Genomic DNA, 25,095 nt, shown 5'->3' with positions numbered 1-25,095 from the left:
GGTAACATCCTAGATCACTGTTACACGCAATTTAAAGGTGGCTACAAGGCTCATTCTGATAGTGGCTTCGGTAAGTCAGATCACGCAGCCATTTTTCTTTCACCAAAGTACAGACAGAGAATTAAAAGTACTCCCGTAGTCTCGCGAGAGGTGCAGAAATGGGATGTGACGTCAGAGGAGACGATCCGGTCAGTGTTTCACCACACAGACTGGAATGTGTTCCGCGACACAGATAACATTAATGCCTACACGGAGACAGTGCTGGACTATGTTTGTACTAGGGTGAAAGAAACAATCCCCACTACCAAAATGAAAGTTTACCCAAATCAAAAACCCTGGGTAGACAAATCCGTCCGTGAAGCTCTGAGAGAGCGCACCAAAGCATACAACGACGGCCTAGAGGCAGGCAACATGAATGACCACAAGGTGGCGCGATACAACGTAAGGAGGACAGTGTCAGAGGCCAAACGACGCTACAGGGATAAAATTGAACTCCAGTTTGAACAAGCTGACTCTAGAGCTATGTGGCAGGGGCTCAAAACGATGACAGACTACAAAGGCGCCTCCCTCAAACTGAACAGTGACATCTCCTTAGCAAATGACCTCAATACCTTCTATGCGAGGTTTGATGCTGGTAATAACAACACCAGCTCACAAGCCTCGGCAATGGGGGGGGGGGGGGGGGTCGGCTGCTGATGGAGGCGCAGTGTTCAGGGTAACAGAGCATGAGGTGAGGCGGACCTTTAAAAAAGTGAATATCAGGAAGGCAGCAGGTCCAGACGGCATCCCCGGCCGCGTCCTAAAAGTCTGTGCCGACCAACTGGCCCCAGTATTCACTGACATATTTAACCTGTCCTTAGAACAGGCTGTCATCCCCACCTGCCTGAAGAAGTCCACTATTATCCCTGTACCCAAAAAATCCAAGCCTGCTTGCCTCAACGACTACCGCCCTGTAGCTCTCACCTCCATAGCCATGAAGTGCTTCGAGAAGCTAGTAAAGGGCTACATCTGCTCCTCCCTCCCCATCAACATGGACCCCCTGCAATTTGCATACCGCCCCAACAGGTCCACGGAGGACGCCATATCCCATGTGCTGCACACAGCAGCATCACACCTGGACAAGAGGCAGGGGAACTATGTGAGAATGCTATTCATCGACTACAGCTCGGCATTCAATACCATAGTCCCCTCCATACTCATAGCCAAGCTCAGGGACCTGGGCTTGGGCTATGACCTCTGCCAGTGGGTCTTGGACTTCCTGACTGGCAGACCCCAGGTGGTGAGAGCAGGCAACTGCACCTCCTCATCCATCACCCTCAACATAGGGGCCCCCCAGGGCTGTGTTCTGAGTCCCCTCCTCTACTCCCTGTACACACACGACTGTGTGGCTCAGCGGAGTAGCAATACAATCGTCAAATTTGCTGACGACACAGTGGTGGTGGGCCTGATCTCTGCCAACGACGAGAGGGCCTACCTGGAAGAGGTCAAGGTCCTGGCGGGATGGTGCCAGGAAAACAGCCTCTCCCTGAACGTCAGCAAAACAAAGGAGATGATTGTGGACTTCAGGAGGTCGGGGGTCAAGGACTACAGCCCCCTCAGCATCGACGGGGCACCGGTTGAGAGAGTCAACAGCTTTAAGTACCTCGGAGCCTACATATCCGAGGACTTGACATGGACCACACACATTAACAGTGCTGTGAAGAAGGCACGACAACGCCTCTACTTCCTCAGGTGCCTAAGGAAGTTCCAAGTCAGCCAGAAGATCCTTAAGAACTTCTACTCATGTACAATAGAGAGCATCTTGACCGGCAACATCACCTCCTGGTTTGGGAATAGCACTGCACAAGACCAAAGCAGACTACAAAGAGTGACACGTTCAGCCGAACGCACAATTGGAGGGGGGCTCCCCACCCTCCAGAACATTTACTACAAGCGTTGCAAGGGCAAGGCTAAGAGAATCATTAAAGACTCCAGTCACCCGAACAACTGCCTCTTTGAACTGCTGCGGTCAGGCAAGCGATACAGGAGTCTCAAGGCGAGCACAGAAAGACTCAGAAGAAGCTTCTATCCCCAGGCCATCAGGCTGCTAAACGAACAATGAATGAACACTACACAACAACAACCACCAAACGCACATAGCACACACATCCACACGCACACACTCACTTTAAACAAACACACTGTAGCACCCACTCCACACACTTATAGCACACACCCACTTTAAACAAACACACTGTAGCACCCACTCCCCACACTTTATATTTATGGATGAAGGATTGCACTACAACTCGTACACCTTACTGTAAATTGTACCTAAAATTGTACCTCATCCCATTTCTGCTTTGCACTAGATAGTACTGTACATTAGTACACTGCATAGTATTGTGTATTGTATATTATATGGTAACTCAGAACATTGTACATATGTCTATACCGAACACTGTGACCTCATTTTCTTCTTCTAAATTCATGCTATATTATGTTATTATGTTATTTGATACTATCTTGTCTAGCACAGTCTCTGGAGCGTAACAGTAAGAAGCATTTTGTATGAAAGTATTCTGTACTTCTGTATGACAACTATTAAAGAACTTGAACTTGAAGTTGACTGGTTGATGGCCAGGTGGAGTAGAAAGTCTGTTGAAATGGAAGATCGGAATGGCCATTTCCCAACTTTCAGCCAGTTCATCGCATTCCTGAATTACGAAGTAAGGATCGCCTGTCACCCAATTACCTCCATGCATTCAATCAAACAAGGCGAAGCAGAGCACCCAAAAGACAGAAGAAATAGGACCGTCAGAGCAAAGGTACTGGCTACAAGCTTCAACGAGAAGACGGTCATGACATGTGTCTTCTGCAAGATGGATGGACACACCTTGCTCAAATGCATTAGGTTCATGAAAGAAGAAGAACAAGAAAAAACCTCCTTCGTTAAAGAGAACAGGCTGTGTTTCGGTTGCTTTAAGCCTGGCCATCTCTCAAAGAACTGTAGCAAAAAGAGTGAATGCGACGTGTGCCACAAGCGGCACCCTACATCACTCGGATAGAGCCAAGGAATACACGAAACCTACACACGTCAGAAAAAGGGAGTACCAAGATAAAGAGGAAACTAAATCGAAGCCTCCTGAAATACCCATTACAGCGGCTACGACTCACAGAGCTATCGTTGGTAATGTTGGCGCGATCACCTCTGCAATCATCCCAGTCTGGCTCTCGTCAACAACCTGCCCAGCAGAAGAAGTCCTTGTGTACGCGCTGCTGGACTCCCAGAGCGACTCGACCTTCATTCTAAGGGAAGTCGCCGACACGTTGAAAGCCAACAAAGACCAGATCAACCTACGACTCACCACGATGACTGCAACCTCTACAGTAAACTCTCTAAAAGTGAGTAATCTACAAGTCCGTGGCTACAATACAGGCAAGACGATATCCCTGCCACCAGCCTATACAAGAGAGTTCATCCCAGTCAACAGAGCTCACATTCCAACGAGAGAAAAAGCAAAGTCCTGGTCCCACCTGGAGCACCTTCAGAAAGACATAGCACCTCTGTTGGACTGCGAAGTAGGCCTGCTCATCAGGTACAACTGCTCCTAAGCGCTTCTACCAAGGGAAGTTGTATCCGGCAAATCGAACCAGCCCTACGCACAACGGACGGACCTAGGATGGAGCATCGTGGGATGTGGAAGTCCCTGTGTTGATTTCGGAGATACCATCGGAACGAGTCATCATATAGAAGTAAAACAAGTGACACCGGATGTTGATTCTTCAATCAACCTTCGAACAGAAGTACACTATGTAAATCGGCTCAAAGTGAAAGAAGTGACCCCTACAGAAATACTAAAAGCCCTAGAGTCCGACTTCTCAGAAAGGTTCAAAGAAGATAATCCCATCTCACAAGATGACCTGAAGTTCTTATCAAAGCTGAATGACAACATCACACAGAAGGAAAACGGTCACTTTGAGATGCCCTTGCCGTTAAAAAAAAAACGCTTCCGAAAGGGCTCTGTCGCAGTCATGTGCGACATCGAGAAAATGTTCCACCAGTTTCAAGTAAAAAAAGAGGATCAAGATTATCTACGCTTCTTATGGTGGGAGAATGGCAAAATGGATACAGCACCATCAGTCTACAGAATGAAGGTCCACTTGTTTGGGGCAGCCTCGTCCCCAGGCTGTGCCAAATTCGGCCTAAAACATCTGGCAGCGCATGGAAAAGGCCAGTTCAACAAGGAAACCAGACGCTTCATCCAAAGGGATTTCTATGTGGATGATGGTCTGGCAAGACAAGGCTATAAGACTTGTCCAAGAGTCAAGAGAACTCTGCAGCACTGGGAGGTTGAGACTGCACAAGTTTGTCTCTAACAACAAAAACGTCATGGCAAGCATCCCAGAAGAAGAATGTGCTATAGTTAAGGAACAAGACATGGACTTAGGAGAACTACATGTGGAAAGAGCTCTTGGAGTAGAGTGGTGTGTTACATCCGACACCTTCCAGTTCAGAGTCCAAGTAAAGCCCCATCCACTGACAAGACGAGGCGTGCTCTCTACCGTAGCCTCCATATATGACCCCCTGGGGTTCGTGGCACCCTTCGTCCTCCTCGGGAAGCAAGTTCTCCAGCAGATGTGCAGAGACAAAGTCGACTGGGACGATGAACTACCAGAAGCCCTAAGACCTCAGTGGGAGTCATGGCTCAGCGACCTCCCCAACTTGTCCGAGACACACGTACAAAGATGCTACGTACCTCCAGATTTCGGCGATGTCAAAGGCTACGAACTTCACCACTTTGCAGATGCAAGCGTCACAGGATACGGCGGATGTTCCTACCTTCGAACAATCAACGAGTCTGATGAAGTCCATTGCTGTCTAGTAATGGGAAAGGCAAGAGTTACTCCAACGAAAGTTACAACAATACCAAGACTCGAACTCGCTGCAGCAGTTGTTGCCGTTCGAACCAGCGACATGCTCCGGAATTAGCTTGAAATCCAAGATCTACAAGAGTCCTTCTGGACGGATTCCCAAGTTGTTCTTGGCTACATAAACAACGATGCTAGAAGATTTCAAACCTTCGTAGCCAACCGCATCGAAAGAATTAAGTCAAGTACAAAACCTGAACAGTGGTTCTATGTTGCTTCTGAGGATCACGCTTCTCGAGGTTTAACTGCAGATCAACTTAAGTCCTCAAACTGGTTCACCGGACCAAAGTTTCTTTGGCAAAAGGGTCCACTCCTCAGAGAATGCAAGAAGGGAGAGGTCAACGAAGATGACCCAGAACTTCGCAAGGCTCTCGTGTGTAACACTGAGACAAAAGAAGAGAGATCTTTACTAGACAACCTGAAGAAGTTCTCTGACTGGACAAGAGCTGTAAAGGCAGTGGCAAGGTTAAAACGAATGGCCAAAGAACATAAAGGTCTGAAAGAACGCACCAACGAGTTTTGGACAAGATGGAGGTAAGAATATCTTCTCAACTTACAACAGAGACAGAAGTGGTGTAAAACCAGAAGGAACTCCAAAGTCAACGATATCGTCCTTCTCCAAGATGAATTGACACCACGCAACGAATGGCGACTAGCAAGAGTCACTGAAGTCTACCCAGGACAAGATGGTAGAGTCAGAAAGTTGAAGCTGCTAGTAAGCCACACCACATACGATAGCAAAGGGAGAGCTACAACCAGTACGGTGTATTTAGAGAGACCAATACACATAATTACATTGAAGCAGACTAGAGCACTAGTGAGTCATTTAACACTAAGTTGTTTTGGCACTTACCCATTTTCTGCTTGCCTTTACTCTAAAATAGGAGTTTGTTTTTTGTTTTTTGTTTTGCACTAAAGGGAGATACTTACCTGGTTGAATCCAATTGATCCTAGAGACATATTCTTTGAAGTATCCACAATAAGAAATTCCACATTCTATAAGTATGTGCAATAAGACATTCCACATTTATTGGTATGTGTAATTGGTGGGAATGTAACTGCAGCTATGGTTAACAGTTGGTTAATATAGTTATTTATGTTTACAATTTATATGCTTATTTTGTATAATAGTAATAATACACTCAATTGCTTTTCAATGTATTTCTTATTTGTTTTATATAAGATATATATTAGTGGCGCACTGTTTTCTATTTTATTTGTGCAATTACCACATCTCACGAGAGTTGACACACCTGGTATCCGGTGACGTGTTTCCACCTTCTCTCTCTTGCGTTGGACCATGAACTTGAATGGTAATGGAATTACCTGGCGTTCTAATAAGTAAAGAACAATCCATCACGCCAACGTAACAAGACAATCTTCCAAGAAACTGACAGAAGACATACTACAGTAACACATCGATGTTCTCATGTACTGGCACGCAGCCAATAAGGTATTGATTGATGGAGATAATAATGTGGTATATGTTTAGTGACGTTCCGACCATTGGTAATGGACTTGTGATAGTAATAGTATCTTTTGTATGCATTTGTATTTCATACAGATTTTACGGTTTGGATGAAGGTTTGGATGAGGTTGGATCAAGCTTCTTCATTAACATCAGTCCAAGAAATCAACTTGTGTTTTGCGTCGTGCCGAGGATGTCACACCCTGGGTCTCTTCTTTCTTACAGTAGGACTACAACGATTTCATGAGTGTTTTTTCTTCTTGCGTCTAAATCGTCCATTTTCCGGTGCAATGCGCAGAGTTTTCTATAAGCTCCATATTTCCCTAATAACACTTACAATCATTGGTAAACCAATGTAGTGCTGAAAATATACACTTTCACTGCTGTTTTGATAGGGTTAGGGTCTTTACTCTTGGCTACATTTGAAAAAGAAATGCAACATTACTTAATACAGACTGTATTGATCTATTTATGACGTGAAATAAATATCGTACCGGGCCAATCATCTACTGACATTAATATAGCCCAGTCAAATGAAGTCATATAGTTTAGTACATCTTCACTGGATTAAAAAGAATTCGTCTCAACGATTCAACTAAGCAAACTATTATTTAGGGCCCCCCTGTCTCAGGATGGCTGCAGTGCAGGTTGACTATAACTATTATTGTATCGCATGTGGTGAGCACACGCATGCATGCACAACGAAGACAGAAGATTGCGTTGTCTCAATCATTTTAACTATAAAATGAGCTCAAAGTATGAGCTCACTGACTGAAATTTCCAACAAAAAGCATCAATTGTCAAATAATATTGATCACATTAACTAGACTAGATGTTTTTGAGGAAATTAGAAAGGGAACAACAACTTAACCCTTGTGTCTGATCAGATTCTTATTTTTTTTGATAACTTTGCAGTGATTATGTTTGTAGCCAATGTGGCAAAGGTGTGTAATCTTTGAATTATCTTGGAATTATTTTGACTTTCTCTTTCATACATTGTTTATTCAACTTCAGCCCCAATCATAACCACCACATATTGTTTTTTGTAATGTCAGATTTAACAGTTGTACAGTGTTTCCCCCCCCCCAACCCCTCCCTACCCAACCCCCACCACACAACCCCACCCAACCTCCTCCAATGTACAGATTTCACGTCAAATGTATATACTCCCTTTTCTGTACTCTTTTTGTATCACAAACAGTACTGTATTTGCAAATCTGGTATGTCATAAATGTATAGATGTAGCAGTACTGTCTATCTGTATGTCATGTATGTCATGTCCTGATGAATTGAAAATGGGGGACCCTGATGACGAAAGTCTTTCTCTGGTCTGCATCCCCTTAACAATTGTGTGTATTGAGCTGTACTGTATTGTACCCATTCTGCAATCTGTTAATAAAGTTTTCAATCAATCAATCAATCAACAACTCCTTTCAGAAAAGTGGGTGTGCCATCTGCCATTCCATTCGCCGCCTCCGCTGTCAATCAGTTGTATCGCCTAGTCCCGCCTCCACCAATCACAAGCGGCAGCACGGCTCCATTGTGTGTGTGAGAGAGAGAGTAGTTCTCCAACTCTGTCGCAGACAGTGAAATCCTGGTTGTTCCCCACCCACCTAGGTTATCTAACTATCGCGCAGCGCCGCCGCCACAACTAGAAACAATGGCCTGACAAAAAAAAAAAAAAAAAAGTATAATAAAAACATATATATATATATTTTTTTTTATATATAATTTTTTTTTTTTATCTGTGCAGGCCAGGCCACCGGGAAAACTCCCGGTGCTCCCGATGGCCAGTCCGGGCCTGGACAAGGCTTGACAACAGAGGTTCAAATATAACTTCATATTGGCAATTTGTTCATTTTATATCAGCATCCAGAGTCCGCAGTCGTGTTAAGACATTCCTGTTTACATTTTCGAACGTGACATCATCGCCTATGGCAAGCGTAAACGCTCAAAAGGCAAACCGTAAACAGAACCCGAAGCGAACCAAGACTGCAGTGTGTACACAAACTAGAGGGGGGAGAGGGGGGGGGGGGGGTTCGCACTCTGACCCGGAATGAGGGCGGTACGCGACCGGTACGGACAGAATGAGTGAGTGAGAAAGGGCCCTCAGAAGAAGCTTCTATCCCCAGGCCATCAGGTTGCTCAACGAACAATAACACTATGCAACAACCATCAAAAGCACTCACAGCACACACATCCACACGCACACACTCACTTTAAACAAACAACTCAATGCAGCACCCACTCTACACATCTTTAGAACACCTAAACACACTTTATATTTATTGGCCCAAGAGCGAGAGCGCCTTTGTAAAGGAGACAGGCTTTTCCAATTGGAGGAAAGCAATGGAGAAATTACGGGACCATGAGAAATCTCGCATTCATTCAGATGCGAGTAAAAAATGTGCAGCGCTGAAAAGTAAGCCAATTAATGCACTGGTTTCCGAAACGATTGCAAAAAAACAAATGACAGCGAGGAAAATGCTAGAGCTGCAGTTCAGCTGCATACGATTCCTCGGGCGCCAGGGGCTTCCACTGAGGGGTGATGCAAATATGCCCATGATATTCAGCGACAAATTAGAGGCAAAGCATCCTTTGGCTTGAGCGCTGACGGAACCAAGTTCCAACGTGCCTGCCTGCGCGTGATGTAATGCTTAACTAGCCTATACAAAAACCTAGGGGTCCGCAAAGACGACTTCAAACTTGAAATGGTAACAAAAGATGAGGTACTCAAAAAACTGAGCGCCCTCCAACCTAACAAGGCCACTGGCCATGACCATATCCCCTCCAAATTCCTCAGAGACTCAGCAGCCGCCATCACCCCAGTCATCACACACATAATACACCTCTCCATAAAACAGGGACACGTCCCCAAAGACTTCAAAATTGTGAGAGTGACCCCCCTGCACAAAAAAGGCAGCAATTAGACCCAGGCAACTACCGCCCTGTTTCTATTCTTACCTCCATCTCGAAAGTCATCATCATAATTTTATAGTCCAATGGATGGTCCAATGGATCGCAGCAAATAGAGTAAGCAGAAAAAAGGGTTTAAGAACCAAAGAAATGTGTTCTATTTTTAGTTTGAGCTGTATTTTCTTTTCTCCATTTGGCTGTATAGAATATCTATTTACAGTTTAGTAATGTTGATTATATTTACTTCTTGATAACAGACTGTACACTAGTCATTTTGTTCATTGTGTTGCCTGGACTTTGTTCTTCAATAAAATTCATATTTGGTTACCGGGTTTTCTGTGACTGAACCCTCATTTGCTCAATCTGTTTTATGTTGCACCCTGATACCTTGGTCCACCTGGGGGCGTAACATTATTCACTTTTCATGTAATTCACTTCAGATAGTAACAATACATAAAAAGTCTCAACTCTTGTTTAAGATATTGTTTAGATGCAAGAAAACACGCTTAATCCCATTTGGAAGGGTAATGCTGCAAGTTCAGTTTTCTCATATTAATTTGAGGTACAGTGTGGAGAACTTTGGTCATAGCAGGTGTAATACTCTAGATAGAAAGGTCATCTTGGACTTAAATTGAAGCTTATAAATGTGGGAAGTGTTTCATATCCATGTGAGGCAGCAACATGTATAATAAAATACTTGAAACAATTTGTCAGGCAGACAGAAGTTTTTTTGTCTTTTGAGGTATTCTGAGGGTTATATTTGACAATAGAAAGGTAGTAAGCCAGAGAGTATTATTCTGGTACTTTCCCCTGTGTCAGGATACACCATGCAAAGGTTCAGACTTATCTGACCATTTATGCAGTTGCAGTACCAATATTTGCAATTACATAATTTAGCCAGAAGCTTTTCCCAAAAAATAGTTTTTTTGGCCCCTGAGGCCAAACGGGGATGAGTTGGGGGTGGTCATTATCAACTGATGGCCCAATGTATAGGATAACAGGAAATGATACTGAAAAAAAGGTAGCAAAAAACATCCTGAGGGGTGGAACTGGCTCTCTGCCTACTAGTGCTCCCTATTGCTTTGGTTGCTCTCACTGAACTGGCCCTAGTTCATAAGGTATGCGATACTGCCACCTGTCGGGATTCAATTGTCATTGCAGGTCCCAGGCACACCCACAAAGGCCCGCGTGAGTGTTTAGAATAAGAAAATATAAAAAAAAGGAAAAAGGAACGAAAAACAAGATATCTCGTTATTGGCGATCAAGCATTGGCTCTCAGAAACGAGATATCTCGTTATTGGCGCTCAATGAGTTAAGAGGAAAAGAGGCTAGATCAGTGAAAAAAACGTATATCTTTTTTTCTCACAAATTAAAATCAAACATCTCAAGTTGACGCCAGCAATGACAGAAAATTATAATAAATAGGAAACACTGGGGCTCCCCTACCAAGAAACTCCTGAAAACGTACAGGATTTACCGAACCTGCATTATAACATCTCCACAATGCACATAAATGAGACAGGTACTGCATTTTCCTTACATTTCTGACTTACAATATTGAAATTTAAATGGAACTATTTAAGATAAAGTTAAAGTTAAATAAAGTTTGAAAATGCAACTACATTTTTGTCAGTAAGCTACTTATGTATATATATATTTTTTTTTTTATAAAGAAACGCCCACTTGCGGTCATAAGCAGTATGCACCAATTAAACTTTTTAGGCTGATGATTTGTTACATTCCTACAAGATATATATATTTAGATGTTTAGACATGTTTCACTCAAATAAAACTATAATCATTATTATTATTTATTTTTTGAAACTTTTTATTATACACGAAAAACATTTCAGAAACAGAATAAATCCAGCTACTGTATATGGTGAGTTGGGGATTATTACATGTATAATATGACAGTAATCAGTAAAAATAAATAAAAAGATTAGATTGTTTTAGTGCAAAGCTGTGTGAATGTGAAATTATAGACTAAATGTCATCTATCATAATTCATAATTTCACAAAACAAAACAATGGTTGTAGATGGTAATCATTACACAATTCACATTATAGTCTGTAAATAAAAAGAATTGGACATTTGTTTGCAATTCTTCATAAAAAAATTAATAAAAAATTGTCTGTTTTATCTCTGTCTGGCATTCCTTTGTTTAGTTCTAGTTGTCTAGTTCTAGTTTGTTTCTCAGTGTGTGTGTGTGTGTGTTGTGTGTGTGTGTGTGTGTGTGTGTGTGTGTGTGTGTGTGTGTGTGTGTGTGTGTGTGTGTGTTTTGTATCTCTCTCTCTCTCTCTCTATCCCCCGTGTTCTTGTTGTCTCGGTTATTCGATCATGTCAGCTTCGATACTGTCGTCTTCCTCCACGTCCACTTTGATCATTTTGCCGATCATCTTCTCCATGTCCTCTGGAGCGATGCCATTCGGCTCGGCCACCTTCACAGCAAGCATGTCCCAGGTCAGCGCCGAATCCTTAGTGATGGCCATCTTAGCCACCACCGACTTGCCCAGCTGAAGAATTGAAGAGGGGGGGGGGGGGGGGGGGGGGGGGGAGACGGACAAATTCCAGACATTAAGAACAAATTCAAACAAAATAATTTGACGCTGACTTTTTTGACTTGCTAGAAAGAATGTTTGCATCGCAGGAACTTCCCCCTGGAACTACAGTAGGGACATTTTTAGGACCAGGGTATAAACTGAAGTCCTGGGAGATTATTTTACCCCTCAAACTCTGTGTGTGTAGGACTTTTCCGAAGTCCAGGAATTTTGGGGGGTGGTGCTTGCAGGCACCATTCGCAGCATTAAAGGCTATGCATTAATAACATTTTCCCACATTGAGTGCAAAGGCAAGCACCACAACGTCCAATCCCCACCCACCAGCTTTCCCACCCCTAACACTGCCAATTGTGTTAGTATGAACGACCAGCCAAGCTGGTAGCAACGCAGAGAGCTGGGCTCGAACCCAGCATCTCCTGCGTTAGTGGCGAGTGCCTTGCCCACTGCGCCAATTAGCCGCCCTACCAAGACACTTTTCTGATAGCCTAGCCCAAACCCTAACCCTAGCCTTAACCACACTGTTACCTTAAACCAGGGGCGTATCTAGACCCAGCACTTCAGTAGGGCACAGAAGGGCACCAAAAACTATGAAGCGGGAGCTCGTTGCGCGACCGCGAGAAAAATTTGGCCGGTTTTGGCCGGTTTGTGGGCGAAAATGGGTGGATTTTGTAACTATTTTTTTTAAACTTTATTTCGGTTTTAGGGTTAGGTTAGGGTTATGTTATTTAATTATTTGGGGGAGCCAGCCCCCCAAACTCCTGAAATGCATAGAAATCTATGAAATAAATAAAACAATCTGACATTTATATTAAAAAGAGCTAGCCCCCCAAACCCCTAAAATACATAGAAATCTATGCATTTTGGAACAGTTACTATTGTTTGTTTAACCTTTATTTACCCAGGGTAGGTTCGCTGAGCACAGATGCTCTTTTTCAGCTACGCCCTGCTTCACATTCACACAGTTCCATTCATACCTGGGAGCTGCCCAGTACAACCACAGTCTGACACCATTGGCCACTGAGCAACTCCACTGGAGCAGTTGGGGGTTAAGTGCCTTGCTCAAGAGCACTTCAGCGGCAGATTTTTCCTGCCGGTCCTGGGGATCGAACCGGCGACCTTCCGGTCACAAACCCGCTTCTCTAACCATTAGGCCACCGCTGCCCCAAATATAGTCAAGAAAGCATTTAGTCATACTTAAAGTTTAAAGTGCTTTACTTGCATTGAACATTGCATTGAACATTGAGGAGACATCATTAGAAAGCACAATGTATGTTTCCATAGTTACGCAGATTACACACAATTGTACATCTCCGCTGAACCAAATTATCACACAGCTATAAACTCCATTTCCGCCTGTCTCTTAGCAATAAACAAATGGATGACGAACAACTTCCTAAAATTAAATGAGGGCAAAACTGAAATCCTACTAGTCGGTCCTATAACAAAAAGAGAAATGTTACAGCGCAATATGGGGCAACTTACTCCTTGGATCAAACCCAAAGTTACAAGTAAATAACCTACACTGGCTTCCGGTAACATTTAGAATTGATTTCAAGGTCCTCCTCCTTATATACAAAGTATAAACATTGCGATCATCTACTATTGAAGGTTCCAAGCCACAGTCTAAAGAAAATCGGGGATGCAGCCTTTGGTAACTATGCACCAAAGTTATGGAACACACTACCTATGGACATTAGGGAAGCAAGATCTCTTAATATTTTCAGAAATAAGCTAAAAACGTACCTCTTCACCATAGCCTTCTAATACACCCCGCTGTTGATTGTACTGTAGCACTATTTTACTCTGGCCATTCTATTGCATAATTTTACTATCTATTCTACTATTCTATTATTGCACTGTATTATTGGTGTGAAAACCAGTCAACTTACAAAAAAGAGCCTGTTGGAGGATTTCAACAAGATAAATGCGACAACATTGCAAAATATTTCACTATAATATTTCAAAGTGAAGTAAAAAATATTATAATAATTATTTGATCGTGTTAAATGATCATTTGATCATGTTAAAAAAGGGGAAATAAAAATCATTTGTAAAAAAAAAAAAAAAAATCTTTTTTAATCAGTGGGGCACAGATGATCATCAGTAGGGCACGTGCCCTACTGATAGTGGTCTAAATACGCCGATGCCTTAAACTAATCATAATAACCCTAACTTTCTATCTAAACCATAACTTAAAACAAATCATCATCATAGGATTGCTGTTTGTATCAAGGTAAGTGCATGGGTGGCTTAGTCTAGTGGTGAGAGCACTCATCTGCGACCACACAATCATTGTTAGTTCGACTCCTGGTCGCACATGTTTCCGCTGATACAAAATGTAAAGATTACTTGTACAATAAGTAAATATATTACGTATGGCTATAACGTATATTATGTACCTTTTTTCTTTCTTCCTGTGGTCGAGTAGTACTATTTTCTGATGATACCTACGTTTGTAGCCTAAGTATTTAATCAGACATTTAAACGTGACATTTAACGTCCATTTCGCCATATCATCTGCCTTCAACCAGGAAATGTGAACATGGAATGCATATTAAGCTGATATATCTAGTGATATGCACAAAAGTGTTTTTTTTCCTGCAGCAAATCTTAGTTACAATTAGATTGTATGAACTAAGCAGGTGTAGGTCAAGTATTTAAAGATCGTTATTACTGACAACACGGGCAATGACACAACAAGCCCCACATGCATATTAAAAAACTGATAAACTAGTGATATATGCACAAAAGCGATATTTGTTCCTCTTGGTTACAAACAATTAGATTGAACTAAGCAGGTGAAATGTTTGCAGCTCAAGTATTTAAAAATCATAAATTACCTTTCAAACACTACTTTTGAATGAATGAATGAACAGTTGTATTTAGAAAAATAAATATAAAGCAATAACAATGTAAAGAAAATTATATATATATACAAATATATTACAAATATAATAAAAAAATTAATAATAAAGTATTGATTATATCAATGTGGTCTGTGTCTCTAATTATCATATTGACTCATCAGTCTAGTCTCGAGTTCACGAGATCTTCCCTCACTCAACTAAGCCATTCTGATTTCACTCTTTTGCTGACGTGAATAAGGCACTTATTTGCATATCACCGCCCCTGGTTGTAGTCACCTCCACCGCCCACAATCAACCATTATTTAGTGCAGACACCAGAGACCACAAGGGAAGTGCAGTGAGTTAGCCTAACCTAAAAAGTATGAGCAACACGGGCAAGAAATGTGCTGTTCCTGGCTGCCAAGCTGCTAATATGTCTTTGCACACTTTTCCTAATGATGTCGTGCTCCACAAGCAATAGGCCAAGTTAGTTTTTGGATTTTTGCAAAGATGAGGGACTTTATGCTGCCGTGATTTCCTGGCTGTTGCTAAAGAAGAAGGGAGCTAGCCTGTACCAAGTCTTTGAGACAGAAAGAAAGCATCGAATCAGTAAGTACATACAGTACGTCGTAATTAGTTAATTAGCAGTAGGACCTCGTTCATTCATCAGTTTGTGTATTACGGTACTCTTCCGTGTGTGTGTGCGCCAAGACAGTCTAACGTTAGTGCAAGCACAGTGTGTGCATGTGTGTGTGTGTGTGTGTGTGTGTGTGTGTGTGTGTGTGTGTGTGTGTGTGTGTGTGTGTGTGTGTGTATGTGTGTGTGTGTGTGTGTGTGTGTGTGTGTGTATGTTAGACGGAGTGAGAGAGCAAGCTAGCTTAGCTAACGTTATCGTAGCTCTGTGCTTCATTGTATATATGTAGACCTACTTGTGTGTATTGCGAATGAATGATTATGTTCCTTGTGTGTGTTTGGGGGGGGTTATCTTAGCTCTGTTTATTGCGCCAAGAAAATCTAACGTTAGTACAAGCACTGTGTGTGTGTGTGTGTGTGTGTGTGTGTGTGTGTGTGTGTGTGTGTGTGTGTGTGTGTGTGTGTATGTGTATGTGTGTGTGTGTGTGTGTGTGTGTGTGTGTGTGTGTGTGTGTGTGTGTGTGTGTGTGTGTGTGTGTGTGTGTGTGTGTGTGTGTGTGTGTGTGTGTGTGTGAGTTAGACTGAGTGAGAGAGCAATTTTATTCTTTCTTCCTGTCATTTTTCTCTATACCCAAAATGGTATGGCATGGGTACCTGCTTCGGTGTCATCCCTTTGTGGATTGTATTGTATTCGAAAACCTATGCTTGAGCCATATTTGATTGTGTATTAGGTTCACTTTGACGTTAGTAGAGTAGTCTGGGCGGAGCTACAGGTGAGGGTCTGTCACTCAAATCACATTCCGAGGCTGGGCGGAGCCAGGCCAGAACAGCTTGAAATCTTGAAATAGAAAAATGCTGTTTTTGAGTACTTGATTAGAAATATAAAACAATGCATTTTTTTAAAGAAACCTTACAGATGTGTTCCATAGACTCACAAGAATTGTGTAAAGTTGCCCAAATAATGCAAGGAATAGCAAGACATGGGACCTTTAATACAATTAAATACAATTTACCAGGAATCTTTAAAAAAGAATGTAAGTTATATTTAGGTGTTTTGAACCTCCATGTGAAATCTGGTGCAAATACACTTTTTCCTCAGTGACAGTCATTTATTTGGATATTGTTCTGGGCTTTTTTAGCAGACAATGTGAAAATACATACATTTTGGTGTTGCCTTCATATTTGGACCAGTATCTCCCGGTAATTTATTCCCCACACAAAGAAACCTCCATCATATAGCTCTATCCTCAACATCCATAACAAGTTCCAATTTATACCTCTTTGTCTTTTTGCCATTTTATTATAAAACCAGGGACAAGTGCCTCCCTATATCCTCCATTGCACAACCAGCGCAAGTCTGTCTGACGGCCCGATCTGCAGAGCACACTAAACTATTGCGAAACAATAGGAATTTTCTATTGGTTCTCCCAGCCCACTTGACCATTTCAGCTACTTTGATGAACATTGTTATAGAGTTGTGCCCTTCTTGATGACTTGTCGTACAGAACTTGTAAGTCGCTTTGGATAAAAGTGTCAGCTAAATGACTAAATGTAAATGTAAATGTAATGTCTAGCATTTCTATTGGTTATTTCAAGATTATATACCTTACTTAAGTTCCATGCACTGCTACTCGGCCTACAGTCAGTGATTGGGGTGAGAGGTGTCCTTGACAATACTGCGTGCGTTCCTCAGACCGTTTGTGTTGGACATCCTCAATGTGACTAAATGTAAACATAAACTACTTGAAATGTAACTGACTAAAAAGTGGCCTTGAAGCTGAACCAACCTTATCATGGCAAGTCTTCTCACAGGGTAGCATGAATTTGGTAGGGGCTCCAAAGGCCCTCTCCACCAGTCTGATGGCTCGCACCAGCTCTGCCAGCTCTGAGGGCTCCAGGGATGCCTCGTGGTCATTTCCCTTCCAAGACTTGTCCAAGGTCACATGGCGTTCTACAACCTTTGCCCCCATCGCCACAGCAGCCACAGTGATGTAGATTCCCCGCTCATGTCCGGAATATCCGATGGGAATGTCAGGGAATTCCTTATGGTATTCCTGTAGAAGGAGGGCAAAAAGAGTCACATTTCGGTCACTATTGAATGGGAATTAGAAATAACATAATTTGAACATTATATATATGATATTGTTATTTTTTTTGCATTCCATGAGGAATATCATGTAACAACCTTACTGCCCATCACTGGAAGGATTGGCCAAGTGGTTGAATTATAGGAGCACAGAAGTTGTAGACAGTGTTTCCTTTTATTTTTCACTGGTCAAAATATGCAATAAACAGAATGGTTTCCAAAAAGAATTCAATGAGAAACAGATACAAGGCTCATCAAAACACAAGGCAACTTACGTCTCAAACATGACAATGACAAACAATGATCACCACAAAACAGGTCAGGACATGGTTATAAACCAAATGTGCTGTTATTCTTGAATTAAAATTTTGTTTTTAGATTTGGGGTATTATCCCTGAAAACTCAACATAAGATAGATAGATAGATAGATAGATAGATAGATAGATAGATAGATAGATAGATAGATAGATAGATAGATAGATAGATAGATAGATAGATAGATAGATAGATAGATAGATAGATAGATAGATAGATAGATAGATAGATAGATAGATAGATAGATAGATAGATAGATAGATAGATAGATAGATAGATAGATAGATAGATAGATAGATAGATAGATAGATAGATAGATAGATAGATAGATAGATAGATAGATAGATAGATAGATAGATAGATAGATAGATAGATAGATAGATAGATAGATAGATAGATAGATAGATAGATAGATAGATAGATAGATAGATAGATAGATAGATAGATAGATAGATAGATAGATAGATAGATAGATAGATAGATAGATAGATAGATAGATAGATAGATAGATAGATAGATAGATAGATAGATAGATAGATAGATAGATAGATAGATAGATAGATAGATAGATAGATAGATAGATAGATAGATAGATAGATAGATAGATAGATAGATAGATAGATAGATAGATAGATAGATAGATAGATAGATAGATAGATAGATAGATAGATAGATAGATAGATAGATAGATAGATAGATAGATAGATAGATAGATAGATAGATAGATAGATAGATAGATAGATAGATAGATAGATAGATAGATAGATAGATAGATAGATAGATAGATAGATAGATAGATAGATAGATAGATAGATAGATAGATAGATAGATAGATAGATAGATAGATAGATAGATAGATAGATAGATAGATAGATAGATAGATAGATAGATAGATAGATAGATAGATAGATAGATAGATAGATAGATAGATAGATAGATAGATAGATAGATAGATAGATAGATAGATAGATAGATAGATAGATAGATAGATAGATAGATAGATAGATAGATAGATAGATAGATAGATAGATAGATAGATAGATAGATAGATAGATAGATAGATAGATAGATAGATAGATAGATAGATAGATAGATAGATAGATAGATAGATAGATAGATAGATAGATAGATAGATAGATAGATAGATAGATAGATAGATAGATAGATAGATAGATAGATAGATAGATAGATAGATAGATAGATAGATAGATAGATAGATAGATAGATAGATAGATAGATAGATAGATAGATAGAAACTTTATTTATTTATTTTGTCAAGGATAGGAACGAAAAAGGCGCAATGACTTATGCATCGTTGTCCTTGGATGTCAAGGATGCTTGAAAACAATCTGGTTTAGCTTTTGCATTTCAACGCAAAAGTAGGATAATTTCAACATATGAGACAGCTGAAATGCAACAACGCATCGGTAACGGATTCTTTCATTCCAATGAATGAATACATTTCTGTCGGAGAGTAACAACACATTCAGAGTAACTGCCCAGTTTATTAGTCTTTAAATTCTATTCAATTCTATTGTATTGTATTCTATATTCTACTCACCGCAATAACTTTGAGGTTGACATGTTCAGGTTCCAGCGGGTAGGTGCTGGTACACTGCAGGATGGTGAAGTTTTGGTTGTGCTGCTTCACCGTCTTGTAAACCCGACGCATGGTCTCCATCGACTGCATCCCGCTGGACACCACCATGGGACGGCCTGCAGATACAGTAAGACAGGGTTTGCCAAAGACTCAGCCACTACCCATATATGGGCCATAAAATAATGGGCCAAATAATTGAGGTAAAGTGGTCTTCAAGTTTACTGGATGAACCACTAATGGCTTCCACGTCACTGCAATATTTTTATAGAATATTGTAGGCTAGAAAGTAAGAGGCTTGAAGCTGACGTTTTACCAGATTAGCCTGAATAATAACTTTCAACTCCAAGATGTGGGTGAAGAGAGTAGTTATGTTGTAAGTAGGACTGTCAATATTAACGTATACTAACTATTAACGTATTTTTCTTTTTTGGATTCATTTGAAAACCTTAATGCATTACCCTTTTTATATTCAGAGTTAATCATATTGTTTACACTGTTTATTTTTCTCATATTTTATATTCAGATCGAATTCTATATTTATGTCTTTGTACTATTACCATGCCCATACCAGTACCTCCCCTACCTCCTCCCCCATGCTGATATGACGCCCGAAGGGGATCAATAAAGGAACATCTTATCTTATCTTAGTACCTTATCCCCCAGTGTAACGGAGGTACCGCATGTCTATCCACAGTCACGATGGACTGTGATTGATTGATTGATTGAAAACTTTATTAACAGATTGCAGAATGGGTAGAGTACAGTACAGCTCAATACATACAATTGTTAAGGGGATACAGACCAGAGAAAGACTTTCGTCTTGTTTACATCAGGGTCCCCCATTTTCAATTCATCATAATGTATAGTGAAGTGGCTGTGGACGTTAAGCGGTACTGCAAGTAAACTCACTCCCCAGAGGCATCCAGACCCATTACCAAGAGGTGAGTTCACCTCTTGGTATAGTGGTCTGCAATGTCGCCCGCGGCGCGGGAGACCGGGGTTCAACTCCCACTCAGGGCATGTCAAATAAGACCGGTTACACCAGCTTCCCACTTTCCCATGCCTGTGGGGAAGTGTACACCTGTCAGGGGCATCAGACACGCTGAGCATAAGAAAGCCACACCTCATCACGCTACAATAATAATTATCAATAGATTAGGTCAGACCTTTCTTAGCAGTTTTGTCCAGATAGGGAAAGTTGTTTGCATCGCAGGAAGCCACTTTGAAAAAAGGCACATTCAACTCATGAAGGAACTCCACGGCCATCTATGGGAAAAAAATTTAAATATAGAAATAATATGAACATTCATATAAAATAATAATAATAATAATAATAATGCATTTTATTTAAAGGCGCCTTTCTGAGCACCCAAGGTCACCGTACAGGGTTAAAAACAAATACAATTTCACAGTAAAAACACAGTATTACAGAGTTACATAGTTACATAGGGAAGCAGTTGTAATAAACTTTAAATGAAAGTGAGTATGCCAGAATGAACAGAGGTGTTTTGAGACGGGAAACAAAGGTGGGGAGGTTATCTATTTCACGGATTTCTTGTGGTAGGGAATTCCAGAGGCGGGGGGCACAGCGGGAGAAGGCTCTGGATCCCATGGTAGTCAGACAGGAAGGGGGAGTGACAAGTTGGAAGGAAGAGGAGGATCTGAGTGACCGAGAGGGAGTGTAGGACTGGATAAATTCCGTGAGATAAGGAAGGGCTAGGTTATGGAGGGCCTTGAAAGTGAGTAGTAATACTTTGTAGTCAGTGCGTGACTTGACAGGCAGCCAGAGAAGTTGGTGGAGAACAGGAGTGATGTGGTTGGTGGAGGGAGTTCTGGTGATAATTCGGGCGGCTGAGTTTTGGACCAGTTGGAGTTTATAGAGGTACTTGTGTGGGAGACCAATGAGGAGGGAGTTACAGTAATCCAGACGGGATGTGACCAGGGCGTGAACAAGAATAGCGGTGCTGGTGGGTGTAAGTGAGGGACGGAGACGATTAATGTTGCATAGGTGGAAGTAAGCGGACCGTGTGATGTTATTTATGTGGGATTTGAATGACAGTGTGCTATCGAGGATAACTAATTGACATGCAGTATTGACAAATTATTTAAACTTCTTGGTGAAAAAATTAGATTTTAGACTAGACAGCATGCCTGTCTAAATAATGAAAGGAAATATTTATTTTACATAAAGTATTTTAAATGCTCAAGTATTCCCACCTCAAATTCAAAGATGAGTTAAAATGACATTTTTGAAAAGGATCTATACTTTTGAACCAATCAAGTGATTAATTTACCTCATCCATTCCTGAAGCCGTGAAGAAAATCCCTATCTCGTGGGCGTATTTCTGCAGCTCTCTGTACTGCTGGTGGCTGAACTCTAAATAACGCTTGTGTTCCCCATAGGTCTTCCCCCAGGAGTGTCTGGAGTTGTAGGGCCGCTCCAAAGCGCGCTTGTTGAACTTGCACTCCAGTTCACTTTTCTGAAATTTGGCACAATCAGCTCCACAGTCCTGTGTGAGGCGAGTAGATGAGAAACGTTAGAGCAGTGGAGAAAGACAAGAGTCAAGGGGTAGAGTGACAATGACTGAATTCATGTTGATATCAGCCCAAACATAATATTTACAATATATTACATACATGGAATAAATTCATCTATATACTACCTTTGCCATCTTGATCATTTTCTTAGCAATCTCGATGTCACCCTGATGATTTTGTCCAATTTCAGCAATGACGAAGCATGGGTTGGAGCCCCCGATCATTCTACCAGGACACAGTTCAAACTGCAGAGGCATTTTGGTGTAATGTGGTGAATGAATAAGTGATGATACAGAAAGTAAATAGCAAGAATATTACGAGTCTAGAATCTACCAAAAAGGCGATACAGGATTCGTACAGCGGACAGCAGAAAATATTGACTTGACAGAGGCCGCTTCAAGTTCATCCCCATCAAACACCTCCGCAGATACCGAACATATCATCCGGAAAATGGAGGAAATGGGGAAGACAATAATGAAGGAAATGATCCACCAATCACAACTGTCGGAGAAGATAATAACTCAAAAAGTAGATGCTATTAAAGAATCTATTGAAGGCAAAATTGATGCGCTGAGAGCGGACGCCGACGCACAGAATAAACGCACCGAGGCTCTGGAGAAAGTAGTGGAAGCCCACGGAATCAATTTCACTCACATCTACAAGGAAGTAGAGGCTAACACAGTTAACCTAACTGCTGAGATGAAGGGGAACTACAATGAAATCAAGACGGAGCTCAGCGAAATAACGTTGGAGCTCACGCGAATCAATAAAGAACAGAAAGCCAAAATATTCGAGATGGAATATCAAAAACGCAGGCTGAATATTCGTATTGTCGGTCTGGACGAATCAGTGAGATGTGAAAACCCTGAAGAGTTTGCCACAGAATTACAGAAAATCTTGGGAACAGGAATCCTTCCTAAAATACCGGAGGTGGATGAGTGCTTCAGATTGGGTCCCCGCTCCATTGGCAATAACGCTAAGCCCAGAGTGATATTAGTTATACTGCGCCAAGTCAGAATAAAAGAAATGATTATGCGTGAAACTCGCAGGATGAAAGGCAATCTGAAATACATGGAGGTACCAATACACTGCTTTGAAGATTATTGTCGTGAGGTAGTGGAACTGCGTGCCAAGTTCAAGACGGTGATGTCTCAACTATACCTGGGGAAATACAGACCCCTACTAATATACCCTGCAATACTTCGCGTCGTCGACAAACAAGGAGCAAAGGTTCTCCTCAACTCGCCTGAAGATGCAGCCAAATTCCTGTCTGAACAGGAGCAGAATAGTGTATAAATGGCCTTTTAAATTTCAGTTATGCAAGGTCACCATATAGTACAACCTTTAATAACCGAGGATTTGGGACAGAGAGACCTACGTGCTCAGAGTTTTTTAATGCTTTCCCCGACGTGTTTATATTATTGCGGACATATTGGATTTAAGATTGGAACACTCCAGAACATACTGGAACATTCAGACAATGTAAAAATGACATATTGGAATAATCTAGAACATCGAAGCATTCTTTGATATATGGAGCATTCTGGAATATCAGCAATACGTGGTCATTCATTCTACCAGAAGCCCCTCGGGGGAATAATCAACAGCTATCTAGATGCAGAACCACAGAGCCATCATAGCCGGCCGGCTGAAAGATCACTCTACACAACGATCATCGCCCACCCCGGTCGGGGGAAATGCTGCATATACGTATTTAAAAATAGTTTTTTATTAATGGGAAATAATTTCACTACTTCTCCAATTAATACTTTAGATGTTTAAGCATAGCAATGCTCTTTTAAGATCTAAGTTAATGTTCTCTTCCTTTTACTTGTTTTTTTTTTTTTTTTTTTTTTTTCTCATCCGCTCTCTCTGATTTATTGAGGCTCTCTCTTCAGTTCAATACCTTCATATTATTCATGGGTTACTATAAATTACTATAAATTACAAGTTCATATAAAATGTAAGTGATTAAGGCATGACAATTGAAGCTTATTTTTGGTCTTTATTTTTAGTTTATCTCATTTAAATTTTTATTTATTTATTTTTTACGGGTAAGTGGCCAAGCCACAGTCGACATTCTACTTATGGTAGAATTTAGAGTGTTAGATCCTATGGTATACATAGGAATGTTAAGGATAATTGGATCATTCTGGGATATCCGGTGGTGCAAGGGAGAGAGTCATACGCAAAGGTTGTGTTCATGGAACACAATCCTGTACGACTCTCGGTGGGAGGGAAGGGTAGGGGATTTTTATTTGTATATATGTATGTTTTTAAGCTCGGCTCTCAACGGGACCTCACTAGTGGGATGTATATCTATTATTGCCTCGCACTCTAGAAGCATTACCAAAAATTACAATGCAACATGTATAGACTATGGCTAGTTTGAATATAATGATATGGAACACCGGGGGAATAAATAACCAACTCAAACGAAAAAGCGTGCTCACACTGATGAAAAAAGAACATGTGGACATTGCTCTGCTAAGCGAAACACACATTCTAGGGAAAGACATAGGTAAATTAGCGGACAACATATACCATAATATCAGTCACTCCTCTATTGGTACGAGAACTCGGGGTGTAGCAATAGTCGTTAAACGTAAGTTGAATATTGTACTAAAGGGAGTATGGTCTGATGTAGAAGGTCGGATAACTATAGCTAAGATTGAACATAAGAACAGGAAAATAGCGTTGATAGCGGTATACGCCCCAAATTTGTACGAAGAAGATTTCTTCACTACACTAACCAATGCAATGTTAGACATTCCCGATTACTCATTTATAATAGGAGCGGATTTTAATGCCATCTGGAACCCAAGGATAGACAAATCTTACCTCGCCTTTTCCAGCGAACAAAAGAATTCATCGAAGGCATTAAAGGATTGGTCAAAGATTACAGGTGTAAAGGACTTATGGCGGTTACTTAATCCCACGACCCGGAAGTACTCTTGTCGATCTGCGAGACATAAGACACTATCCAGAATAGATTATGTCTTTGCATCACAGAGACTATTTGATAATTATGAAGTGGAAATGATACCCAACGCACTATCAGATCACTGTTATTTACTCCTTAAAGGTACATTTGGTATACTATCCTCCCGAGCCCCAAGATGGCGATTTAACTCGTTGCTGCTTAACAACAAGGAATTCATTACACAACTCAAAGAAGCTCTTATAGTATTCCAACGGGAGAATGCAAACTCGGTGCAAG

At 41.1% G+C, this 25,095-nt stretch overlaps 1 protein-coding gene across 1 annotated transcript; it reads right to left on the bottom strand.

The window, feature by feature from the left end:
• Positions 1 to 11,626: 11,626 nt before the first annotated feature.
• On the bottom strand, positions 11,627 to 22,212 carry LOC311233824 (N-acetylneuraminate-9-phosphate synthase-like; the record flags this gene model as incomplete). Its single annotated transcript, XM_084320856.1, has 6 exons — positions 22,001 to 22,212; positions 21,632 to 21,847; positions 20,504 to 20,603; positions 19,299 to 19,453; positions 17,124 to 17,390; positions 11,627 to 11,812 (listed from the first exon to the last, which is right to left on the bottom strand). The coding sequence occupies exons 1-6, from the start codon at positions 22,130 to 22,132 to the stop codon at positions 11,627 to 11,629; spliced, it is 1,056 nt and encodes a 351-aa protein (XP_084176982.1). The 5' UTR covers positions 22,133 to 22,212.
• Between the last annotated feature and the right edge of the window lie 2,883 nt (positions 22,213 to 25,095).

Source organism: Notolepis coatsorum (assembly GCF_963971535.1).
Source record: "Notolepis coatsorum genome assembly, chromosome: 8".
Lineage (NCBI taxonomy): Eukaryota > Metazoa > Chordata > Actinopteri > Aulopiformes > Paralepididae > Notolepis > Notolepis coatsorum.
The sequence above is the reverse complement of the archived record's forward strand: the minus strand, read 5'-3'. Positions and strand labels throughout refer to the sequence as shown.